General features: G+C 42.2%; 1 protein-coding gene across 1 annotated transcript in view; it reads left to right on the top strand.

Moving 5' to 3' along the window:
• stab1 (stabilin 1) overlaps positions 1-12,699 on the top strand; it is a 77,961-nt gene that overhangs the window by 42,663 nt on the left and 22,599 nt on the right. Inside the window, exons 51-64 of the mRNA XM_085776916.1 lie at positions 705-881; positions 1,636-1,725; positions 2,376-2,522; positions 3,893-3,949; positions 4,037-4,190; positions 4,504-4,653; positions 6,603-6,719; positions 7,425-7,557; positions 7,679-7,739; positions 8,180-8,324; positions 9,525-9,658; positions 10,546-10,711; positions 11,396-11,502; positions 12,031-12,150. Of these exons, the coding sequence (XP_085633042.1) occupies positions 705-881; positions 1,636-1,725; positions 2,376-2,522; positions 3,893-3,949; positions 4,037-4,190; positions 4,504-4,653; positions 6,603-6,719; positions 7,425-7,557; positions 7,679-7,739; positions 8,180-8,324; positions 9,525-9,658; positions 10,546-10,711; positions 11,396-11,502; positions 12,031-12,150 (1,758 nt within the window). The remainder of the gene's footprint in view (positions 1-704; positions 882-1,635; positions 1,726-2,375; positions 2,523-3,892; positions 3,950-4,036; positions 4,191-4,503; positions 4,654-6,602; positions 6,720-7,424; positions 7,558-7,678; positions 7,740-8,179; positions 8,325-9,524; positions 9,659-10,545; positions 10,712-11,395; positions 11,503-12,030; positions 12,151-12,699) is intronic.

Genomic DNA, 12,699 nt, shown 5'->3' with positions numbered 1-12,699 from the left:
AGTTACCTCAGCACGAGTGAAGTGGCATTTCCCTGGGAAGCACTGAGATAATCTTCACTATGCTACAGTGTGAGGGCAGGTGTGGAAGTGTGTGCTGTTGCCAGTTGGGAACATGTTACAATGTCACATGAAAAGTTGCCTTTTAATGATCATTTCACTCAAATTGCAGAGCAGACTCCAGACTATAGTTCCATGTCTGTGGAGATTCTCAGTCGTCCAAGCCTCTCATATCTAGTGTATTTGCTCTTGGAGGTATATACAGTAACCTAACCTCCGGTAGACACTGTGAATCTATATTTACCATCACAGACCGGCTCCATGGTTTCCTTTTGTTTGATGTGAGATTTGTTTCAAATGTGTGAGAAAGAACCTGAGAGACAGAGATAAGAGTAAGAGGCTCTTACCAATTTGAGTCAGCAAGTAGAGCTACAACTGATGATTACCCTAATTATTGATTGATCTGGTGATGAGCAAAATCAATACAAATTCTCCAAGCGCAAGGTGAATTCTTCAAATGTTTAGTTTTGTCCAATTGATGTTCCAAACCCCCAAAATAGAGTTTACAACTAGACTGCCTCAAAATGTTGAATCTCAGTTTGGTATGAAAATGAATAGGTGCGAAATCAAACCCACAGAGTCCGCATACCGATTATAGTGAGGGTGAAAGTATTGCTTGTAATCTGTACTCTCAACACTTTGTGCAGGATGCAGGGTTACTCCCTGTGCTCCAGATGTCCATCCACCAGCCCTTCACCATGTTATGGCCCACAGATGCCGCCCTCAATGCCCTCCCAGCTGAACGACAGCGCTGGCTCACCAGCCCCGACCACCTCGAACAACTGGCTGCTACTATGAAGGCCCACATCATACGCAATAACAGGGTAGGAGGAGGGGGAGGAAGCGGAGGAAATGACTGAATCAGAAACATAATAGTCAACAGTTGATATTAAATATAGAGCTCCTAAATCAGTGTTTCTCAAACATTTTACTCTCAATAGCCTCCAAAACAATATGGCAACTTCAAAAGTTCACAAATTGCAACCTGAAGTGACAGCTTTGCCAACATCATTGTCTCTGGTTTTACATACATACCAGTTGACCTCTGGGCCCGAGTGTGGTGTGTTCGGGTCAGTACAACCACAACAGTCTCACTTGGTTGCGTACCAAAACGGCTGCACTGTGTCCGTTCGGAAGGTTCATTTGTTATGTGAACATAGCCGGACCTCGCTCTCCTCCAACTGCCTGCTGTACGCCACAAGTTTTAACTAAAGCACACCTAGTTGACGTATATGATGTACCACGCGTCTTTTTTCGGTCAGTCCCGTCTGCCAGTGTTGCAGCGCTTGGACCAGAGTGAAAACAAACGTGTGTGAAAATGAACCGTTCTAGCTTTATACATGTTTAAGTGTAAATGATTAATTAGCTATTTTGATGGATATTTAAGCTGCACTTACACATGATTTAGACGTGTAGCCTACTAAGGGTTAGTGAGTGTGTTAATAGTCTTGTTACAAGTAGTAACTACCTGATCAATCATAAACTGCAGTATTAATAAGTGTCTGTTGACCAACATAACTTCCTCTTTGTGTGTGTGTGTGTGTGTGTGCGTGCGCATGTCTGCGTGTGTCTGTACAGTTGATGACTCTCAGTCAGCCGAGTAAATACTCGGCGCTTCGCACTATGCATGGATCCACCATCTCGAGGCAGTGTGACAAGAGCCTGGTGGTGAGACACTACACACTGACACAAACCAAACTGTTGCCATGGTTTCCTCTCAACACCTGGCAGCTGTGTTTCATGTTACCATGGTAATGCCTGAGAGTAGCCTACACATGAGTGTGTCTTAATTCAGGGGCCGCATCCTTTTGAAGGACGCAACATTTCCCATGCTTACACAAATTTTCACATATTTGTTCATGTGTACTAAACAGTTGTTTGGAAGTGTAAACCGGCATCCAGCAGATTTACAGGAGATGATCAGCATAAAGGATCATTTGAATTTGTAAGATAAGATAAGATAAGATAAGATAAGATAAGATAATAAGAATTACTTTATTAGTTACTTTGAATGAAATATGTTGATTTTGTGACATAACAAGATTTTCTTTTGTAAAAACAATAATGTGGCATCTGAAAATATATGGCAATAATGTAAAATGTGAAAATAAAAAAGTTTGTCGTTATGGCAAGAAAATTGGCAATTATTATTCTACGGCAGCAGCACACTGCTGTATGTGTTGATATGGCACATAGACATCATACATCATCATACAATCCTGTGGTTGGTTGGTTTTCATAAACCAGCTGCATCACTGCACATCTGGACCTGGACTTCTCTGGTTGCCTCCATCTGACGTGTGTGTGTATGTTTTCAGGGGGCTATACTGATTAATGGTAACGCAGCCAGGGTAATGGAGCGCTACCTGTCCTTCCAAGAGGGCGTAGCCTATGGTATCGACCAGTTGCTGGAGCCACCAGGCCTGGGAGCGCACTGTGACGGCATCCAGAACAAAACTACTCAGGTTAGTCTTGCTGATACTGCTAAACATGTGACAAATGCCGTTTAACACTTGCCGTACAAATGATAATACTTGCACTTGTTTCACAGTATTTTTATTTGAGGATAGTCCATCTACATCAGGACGTTTTATGTCCGATAGCTGAGAAAAACTACAAAATATGCAAACTGTCGATAGAATGCACATTGCCAGCAAAGCTAGGAAATAAAAATGACACTCTGAGTTTGACACTCAAAGGAAAAACTTGATGGCAGATTGATGGCAGATATACATCACTCATTATACAACATTATAAATAGTTTTTTAAATCTAAAATGGCCCCAATATGCCGTTGTACATTATTGACCATTGGGGGACTGTTGACTAGAGTAAATTATTGCAGTTTGTATTTAATCCCCTCTGTCACAATAGGAAGTGAAATAGGAACTAATACCATGAGGGAGGAAACAACATAGTCAAAAACAACTGGGCGTCATCACAGTTTTCTGGATCAAAGAAATCAAGGCTTTTTGGAGAAGAGTTCCTATCATCAGCAGTTTGTTCTTTTCCTCTCAAAGCACTTTGCAAACTGACAATCTTCTGCATGACCCAAAACCTTTGAGTGAGACTTTCTTCTGAAGAGAAGTGTAAACTCATTGCCTTGTTAATGTTTGAGCTAACAAGCTTACTGAGTAACAGAGCAGAAAGAAATTACATACAGCCCTGAGTAACCGATGCAAGGCAGGAATAAATGGACCAATAGAAAAAATTACTTGGAGAGCCGTCAGCTCAACAGCTAAGCTAATTACTGTAATGCAGGAAGTGGTCCCGATGTCACCAGATTTCTAGGGCATGGGTTTGGATGTAGCTACTACCAGAGATACTGTTATTACGAGCACCATTGTTTCCAGTTTGACTCCATCCATCCGTCCGTCACCTGTAACGCTTATCTGTGGATGGTTGCACGGGGGCTGGAGCCGATCCCTGTTGACAGATCGCCACGGACAGGTCGCCCCGTCTATCACAGCGCTGACATATAGAGATGTGGGCAGCTGAAAGTCACCAATCAGTAGAGGAGAACATGCAAACTCTCTCAAACTCTGCACAGAAACGATCGAACCCAGAATCTTTACTGTAGGTTAGATTAGAAGCTTTATTGTCATCATATAAATATCATCATATCATATATGAATTATAAAGAAACACAACTATAAAAAATAAACTATACAGTATATAAAAGAAAATGCTATGATGTAAAATTGCTAAACCTAGTTTGACTCTATTTTGCAGATATCCATTACAGATTGTACTGGTAATGAACCTGATCTCAGACCCCAACGCTTTGTCTTTGTTTTGGGAGCTGGACTGAAATTTTCTGTCTTTGAATATGTCAGGGGCGCTGTGGCAACTGTCTTTTCCCTCCAATCTGTCCCTCCAGATACTTTGATATGGTAAGACCTGCTAACTAATCTGAACTTCAGCAGCTTGTGCAATGCATAAACTATGTGGAGGTAAATGCCATTTCTGCTTTCTTACAGGGAAAGACGTCACAGTGTGTGAACTTACGCGTCATGCGTTCCCGTCACCCCTGGTATTCTGACCCTTTCAACCGAATGGGCTGTGCGAGAGTTTGCCAGTTTCCTGCCTGGGTCCAGAAGTGTTGCAGCAACCACTATGGCCGGGACTGTCAACGTAAGGAAGGAAGAAAGGAATACATAGGATGCTCCTGTTGTCAGTCTGTCCCCTAGAGGCCTTACTGTTTGTGGAGCTAACTAATCTTTATTACATTTACATCATATTGTACATTTTAAGGTGTTGGGTACCATGATCGTTAGGTCTCTGGACCCCTATTGGAGGGATGACCACCATTCTTCCAAGAGATATTCCCTTTTTTTATGTTTTGGTGGTTGGGGATAAAAATGGTACAATCTGACATCAGTTGGGTTTTGATTGGGTTGGGTACCACCCACTGTTTGCAATTGTAACACTTCCCTGTGTGTTTCAGCTTGTCCCGGTGGTGTCGAGGCACCTTGTAGCAACAACGGACAGTGTGATGACGGACTGACTGGTTCAGGAAGATGTAAATGCAACAACGGCTTCAGAGGAAGGGCCTGTGAACTGTGTGAGAGCGAACACTATGGCTTCAACTGCACAGGTACAGCAGAGACAAACACACCGACAGGTTTGATTCTAGCCCATAGCTTCAACTGCAATGCATTAACACTTGACGTTTGGTGCTGGTGCAATTGACAGCAACCAACCACAGTTTCAAATGCAAAGGTAGTACAGAAGAAAATAGCTCTACCACCAGACCAACACCCATTCAGATGAAACTAACCCTTTCAGACATGACAAAGATCTTTAAAACCTCTCATTTGAGAAGCGGAATCCAAAGAATATTTTGATTTTTTTTTTGCCTTAAAAATAATTGAAAAACTATAACCAACGCGCCACCCCAACCAAAAAATGCAGACAGTCTTACCTCCATCAGATCTCCAGCAGTCTGTTGCCGTAGCAACTGCTGGCACTCACCATCACACAGCTGGATGTGTTTCCAGCTCAGGCCAAACCCGCCAGCTGTTTTCATTCAGTCCCCCAAAGACTAAACAGCTGCTGATGATCTCCTGTGTGGTTTCTGTGAGCTGTGGTGAATTCAGAGCTCATTGATGTTGCTGTTAAAAAAAAAAAAAAAAAGAAATCCTGCCATGGTTATTGAAATCATCCAGAACATCCTGGACCTCTAGTAGGAGCGCTCCCCCTGCCTGCAGCCGAGGTACTGCTCTATCTTCCTGTGGCATTAATCTGTCCACATCCCCCATATACATTGATTCAATAATGCTTAAAATACCCGAGTTGACATCAGGATGCAAAGCCATGACAAAAAGCTAAAAGACAGTAAGATAAAAATCATGCTATTTCCCATTTTGAATGGTTCAGCTGTTGTTAAGGTTTAACTTCCAACAACAAGTGCAAGAACAAATCAGGTCAAAAAACAGTGTTTGCATGGTAGAGGATGAAAGCCTGCACTCTCCCCAGGTACTAGATAATCTGCTGTGGCACAACAAGATGCTGAAGGATACACCAGCCCATGCAACAGAATAGATCTGAACACACCCCCAAGATCATTCCTGAAGTTTCTCAGCTTCCTGACAGAACAATAGTGGATTACAGAGACGTGCAATCTAAACCTCTGTGGTTCAAAGGGAGGAAGACACTGATAGACCCCCACTTCTCTCCAACACTACAGAGACAGGACTACAAGGTCAAAAATAACCAGACTCCAAGCTCTTACCCAACTCTCCTTAATGTGGGGCTGGAAGACTGGAAGATAAAATCTTTTAGCTCAGCGTATAAGGCAGCAGACGGTCTGCAGCCACTGGGAATATTTCAAAATCAATCTCAGCTAAAGAAAGACTGGAATTTGGGATCAGAGGGTCAACAGACAGGTGGGACCATGGATGAACTGGAGAGTGATTTGATTACTGAGATCAATAACAGGCTGACTAATATGTAGTAATATGGAGCTTTGATTTTGTGGAACGCTGCATTCCTTATTATGATGATGCAGATTACTGGTCGACTGGTGACCAATATTTGAGCAGATATGACTACTTGGTCTAGCCCGTACTTTACTGTGTTTTGTTTCTGTTCTATTTCTGACATGTCTAACATGAGAGAGAGTATCTGGACAGTATCAATAACGGAATAATGGACTGTTCTCCTATTAGATTTAATTCAATTTCTACTCAGATTGTTGTAGCAATATTCCTTTCCTTTGGGATCAAAATGTGCATTTTGTGGGGCAGTGTTTAGCTCAGTTGGTAGAGTAGCTGCCCCATGTGTTGCGGCTACAGTCCTCACTGCAGGCGGCCCCGGTTCAAATCCCGCATCGAGTGGCCCTTTCCTGCATGTCATTCCCCCTCTCTCTGCCTCCCCATTTCCTGTCTCTCCCTTGACTGTGCTTTCAATTAAAGGCCAAAAAAGCCCCCCAAAATATACTTAAAAACAAAAAAAAGACAAAGACACGTATCATCTCCTGAACTTTATTTTGTTTTACCTTCTTACCACCCCCCTTTTTTATGACTCATCCATCTGCCTCTCCAGGTTCGATCCCAGAGGAGTGCCAGCAGTGTCACTCTCAGGCCGACTGTGTGCCAGGTGTTGGTTGCCAGTGCAAATCTGGGTTTGAGGGAGACGGCACCGCCTGCAGCCCAGAGCCACGTGAGTGTTGTTCTGCAGCTCAGGAGGACCCTTTAGCAGCTGAGGCTACTCTATCAGTCTGTCTGTCTGTCTGTCTTTATCTATCTATCTCATCAGCAGCAGCAACAGCAATGATAATAACAGATAAGAAAGTGCTTTGTAGCCACAAAAGAAAGTGAAATGTCCAGGAAACCGAAATCTGACCCACAAATCATGAAAAACAGTCCACAAGATCTTTGGCTTCAAGTCTGCTGCAAGATGTCAGATCAGCCTGACCACACTGTGGCTTGGCTTCAGACGCTTTTTGCCACTGAGTGAAGAAAACCTAGAGTGGAGTTGAAAGGTTGACTGTCAGCTTTAATTTGAGGGTGAGCAGCGGAGGAAGTGCAGTTTTTTAATACAAAATCAATGCAATCAAAACATAAACGGTTAAACTGACAAAACCTCTCTGGTGCAGAGTGCAGCCAGCTTTTCTTTGTTTCTTTAGCAGTGACAGACAATATGTTACCATGAAAATATCCAGTATGGCCACATCAAAGATAAGGTCTGCTGAAATTCCAGCTATCTGATGTGAACAATTTCAGCTGTGTGTATTGATATTGGTAATTTCACTCTGCTCCCAATATTCTCTGCGATAATTAGATGTTAAAATCTGAAGACACTACATTTACAGATTTGATACAGAACAGAGCAGATCACGTCATGGTTTTATTAAACACCCTGCAGCTCCGGACCTCTGCTCTGAGTATAACGGCGGTTGTCACCAGAACGCAGACTGTAATCAGACGGGATTGATCGTCAACTGCACCTGTCACAGTGATTACAAAGGGGACGGTTATTCCTGCGAGCCCATCAACAGGTGGGTGTGGCATCATTTTCTCTGAATGACAGTCCAGTTTCTTCTCTGCTCATGTCTTGATATCAACTAGACATTCACAGTCAGAGGCGTGACATCTGCCCACTTTCTGTTTGTGATCCAGGTGTGTTGAGGAGCCGAATGGTGGCTGCAGTGACTTTGCCACTTGCAAGTTCACTGGTCCAGTAAGTAAAAACACATGTAGTATATATTTTCTGTCACAGTGTGTCCTTTTGTTACGGTCTGTACATGCATTTCAGTCATCTGGTTATTCATGTCAAGGAGTAGATTCTGTTTGTTTTTTTCCAATATTAAATCTTAAAGAAAGATCCAGGAAGTTATTGGCAGCCATCCAGCAAACTGAGCAAACCAGTGGTGACGGACCTTTTACAGCCTGAATGAGCCCAAACATGTTTCCTATTACATGACATAGTGTAGTATATATATATAGTATGACAGTGCGATTGTAAATACACCAAATACACCAGTTCCTGATTGGAAGAGTTTGAGTGCAGAGGAGAGAACAGGTTCACTGACCTGATGACCTGGTTAGCAAAACAGAAAAATAAGACCAGACTTGCTTAGTTCCCCTTTAAACTGACGACTCGTCATCTGGTTCCTCCAGAACAAGCGCGAGTGTGAGTGCCTGCCAGGCTACGTGGGTAATGGAGACCAGTGTCTGGAGAAGGTGGTGCCCCCTGTTGACCGCTGCCTGGAAGAAAATGGGGGCTGCGACCCAGTGGCCTCCTGCAAGGACCTGCATTTCCATGGTAACCGCACTGACCGGCTTCCATTACAAGCAGCGCACACATCCGTTGTGACCTTTACACAATCATGACTTTTGTTACCATAGTTACACATTTAGAATTACTAAAGTTACCATAGGCAACATCCATAATGATTTTCATTACCATGGTAACACGCCCGCCCTTTAATACTATAGACCTTTTCAGAGAGTATAAACAAAGACAGGTGTTACCAAGGATACGAATTAAGGCTCCATTCCATTCAGGCTAAATAGAGTCAGGTGCTGCTATTGTGCATGCAGGCTCATTAGAAAAAGCTCTGCTACACTAAATTGAATGGGGCCTTAATTCGTATCCTTGGTAACACCTGTATTTGTTTATACTCTCTGAAAAGGTCTATAGTAGGCCTACACTGTAACACATCTGTTGCCCAGGTAACACATTAAGAATGCACTGGCTTCCCAATGGTAACACACTGGCAGTAATGTCTGTCACCATAGTAACATGCCACTAATGTCTTTCACAGCCACAATGACCTTTGTTACCTTGTTACTACATTTTGTTCTTGCACGTCCATTACTTCCTCCCTGAAACAACTGTTATTTGTGTTACCTTGGCAGCATATACGGTAGAGCCATTTTGTCCTACAGTCCTACTTTTTGCAGTTGCTATGGTAACTGTAGAGCCTAGAGTAGCTGACCTTTATAGTGTCCATGTTACCATGGTGATAATATGGAGGACATGTCTTTATCAGTTATTGGGATGAATAGTGATTCTTTCAGGGGCTGGTGAACAAACATCGGTGAGTATCAGTGGGAATACAACAGGTGACGCCCAGAGCTCGTTTAGGCCCAGAGCTCGTTAAGCCTCATTAACATGGGGCTCGTTAATGCTCAGAATATGTTTATACCCATAGATGATTGGTACCTAGTGCTCATTAATTTAGGTGTGCTGGTTATGCAGAATTTATAATACATACAGCAGATATGTGATATGTGAAATTTCAGAATGTTTTCAATACAGTGAGGGAAGCAAACAACCAGGACTCAACTGGAGTGACCAGGACTTTTTTAATCACTGCCAGTTTTGATATCAGTTCATTTTTCAGCCTCAAAGTGAATTGAATTTTGTTTCCACTTGTCACAAATAAATTGTCACCCCGAGACGCACAGGAGAACATTAATGTGAGGTAATGGTCAAGGTAATGTGGTTATTGTGGTTCAGCCAACACAGCTGGAGTGTTCCACCTGCGCTCTCCAGAGGGGAAGTACAAGATGAACTTCAGTGAGGCAGACGCTGCCTGCCAGGCCGAGGGCGCCACGCTGGTCAACTTTAAACAGATGGGAGATGCACAGCAGGTACGCCACCTCAAGAAGTGTTTCCTGGCTCGCAGCAGCGGCCATAACTTCACATCCTTTTCCCACCATTATTGTGCATCTCTGCACCCCCACACACAGACAGATGCAAAGGAGGTGGTATTTAATTAGTGACCGTAGAGATGAGTGGAGATAATCAATGATCAATGATCATACAGGGGCTGTCTCAGAAGTGTTTAATCACAGTTTATCGATCCACTAATTAAGGTTTATTTCTCCACATGTTGAAGCACAAATTCAGATTTGTTCTTCACACCAGGGGTGTTACCATGGTGTCCAACTGTATTTACTATGGTGTAGGTTTTCATTGACAATGGTAGCTATGTTTTCACTCTTTCACTTATTTGTGACAAGTGACTTCACTTCGCAACATGACACACTGCACTCTTTACTTGACTTTACTTGACTTTATTTGTTTATTTGAATGGGACAGTGCACATTAATGGACAAAAACATGTAAATGTGCCGGATTATAGCAAGTTGCTAATTTCCGTCCAGAGACAACACAAAAAGATTTAGTCTTTTTACGCTAGAGTCAGAAACTAGGTGAAAACACAGGCAGCCAGTCACATTACGAGGCGCCACCTGATGTCTCTGTAGCCCAGATGTGCAGCCAGATTAATAATAGAAATGATGATAACTGAGCGTTTGTGACTGCCATTTTATCTGTCAACCAGCTGAGGTCAGATTAAAAATCCAACCTGTGTGTTCATACACACTATTTAAAACCACACTTTAGAAACCTCTTCTATTTAATAATTAATTACTTATTATTATCAACTTTCCAAAAACAGCAGTGCATGCTGGAACTTGTAATCAGTCATTTATCTCACTGTTGTCCTTCGCTGGTCTTTCTCTGGTCCTGACAGCTGGGGATGCATCTGTGTGTTGCTGGTTGGCTGGAGGGGGGTAAGGTGGGATACCCAACCCGCTTCCCCTCACTCAGGTGTGGAGAAAACCATGTGGGTATTGTGATGTACAAAGATCCTGTGGACCAGAGCAGCAAGTACGACGCCTACTGCTACAGGGTCAGAGGTACTATGGCAGTCTATCTTCAGACAGAGAAAGAAATTGTGTGTCAAGTGTCCGCCACGAGTTCCCAGAGTCTGACAACCATACATCAAAGATATCCAGTTTACAGACAACACTGCTTCTGCGTTATATTCCTAAAATCCCTGTCCCTGGTGTTGTCACAGTATGTCAAGTACAAAATAAAGAACTGATCATCAAACAAAGAAAATCAGAAACATTTTTGGCTTCATAAATGTATTAATTTAGGTCCATTGGACCTAATCAATTAATAGACAATTGTTTCAACAACATGGTCATTCAAATTAAGTCAGCTTTTCAAATGAATGAAATAATTGTAAATATATTAATTCTTGAATTTCTACATTAAAGTTAAAAAAAAGTAAACATCAACTGTAAATTCACAATTTAAAAGATTAATGAACAATTAAATGTTTGTATATTCATAAATACTGTTATTAGTATTTTGCTTTATTGAATTTATTAATCATGACAAGGTTATACATTCCCAGTAACCAATAATAGCCTTACACTAGTGATTTAATTGATATTTATATGTAGCCATTGAGTCTGAAGTGTACTTTAAATGTTTTTAATGTATTAATGAACAAATTGTTCCAACATCAACATGATCATTCAAATGATGAACCCCTCTGTCACACCTGCTTATGTTAATATTGTTATGTGCAGATGTTTCATGCACGTGCCCCACTGGTTACATTGGAAACGGAGACTTCTGTAACGGCGTCCTGACCAATGTCCTCGCAACATACAGTAACTTCTCCACCTTTTACAAGGTGAGTGTGAAAGTTGCACTGTATTAAGATGTTAATAAGTCTGGTTTATTATTACCTTGGTCAGTTGGAGTTATACATTTGTAACTGATATGGCTTAAAGCAGAAGTAAGCGATCCAGTCGTTTTGGCTAACTTCCTGTCAGCCGATGGAGTTAGCAGTCCCCGCCATCATCCCTACGTCACCACATTCACGCGCATCCCTTGGCTGCACACACAGAGAGGACCGCCCCTTTATGCCGTTCTCTCTCCTCATTGGATAAAGGTTGTAGGATACAAGGAAAGTTTTCTCCTCGGCTTACAGCAGAGCAGAGTGACTGACAGACCCGTGTTTCAGATCAAACACTCTATATAAGTGATTGCCGTCGGAAGATATAACTATTTAAGACTTATATTAACACAAATATTCCGCTTACTTCTGCTTTAACTAATGCTTAAACGTATGTAGTAATCATAAAGTGTTACCAAAATTAGCTGAAAATCTCAATAACTTGAGTTTTCTCTCAATATCTCTCCATGTCTCCCTCTGTAGTTGCTGTTGGATTACAGCCGCTCAACCTCCGGAGGGGCACAGCTCGTTGAATTTCTATCTCACAGGAAATCCGCGGTCACGCTCTTTGTTCCTCATAATGCCGGCTTTGCAGCAAACCAGGTGATGTACAGCCCCAACACTTCAATAATTTCTATTAACATAAAAACAATTAGAAACACAAAACGGGCTTTATTAAAGGGACAACAAGGAGTTTGTATTTGGTTATAAAAAAGTCTCATATTACAGTAATGTGGATGAATCTACGTTACCCACACTTGTTAATGGCTCCATTTTCGATAAATATATCGTTTTGTCTCTATCGTTATTTTGTTATTATTATTAGTGGTGGAAATGCTGGGCGAGCCGACCAGCGTTTCCTACTTTCGGTTTCGCAGACGCTGCCCGGCGGGTCATGGGAATAACGCCGCCGAATCGCTGTTTATGGTTGGAACTACGACGGTATCTGATCGTCTTCAAACCCTCTGACTTTCATTGTTGATGAATGAAAACATTCTTGGCAAGACGTCCGTCTTGCGCCGGTCCAGGAATTTCACAGTGCGTGCGGAGGCTCATGGGAAATGTAGTGTGAAAAAACTTCGCTTTCCAAAACTCCTCGTTGTCCCCTTAAGCTTGTTCACAAATAGGAAAGGAAAGACTTGACAGAAAATT

Source organism: Trachurus japonicus, chromosome 5, assembly GCF_045865225.1.
Source record: "Trachurus japonicus isolate A0001 chromosome 5, Traja_1.0".
Classification (NCBI taxonomy): Eukaryota; Metazoa; Chordata; class Actinopteri; order Carangiformes; family Carangidae; genus Trachurus; species Trachurus japonicus.
Note: the sequence above shows the minus strand (reverse complement) of the source record. Positions and strands in the feature narration are given on the sequence as shown.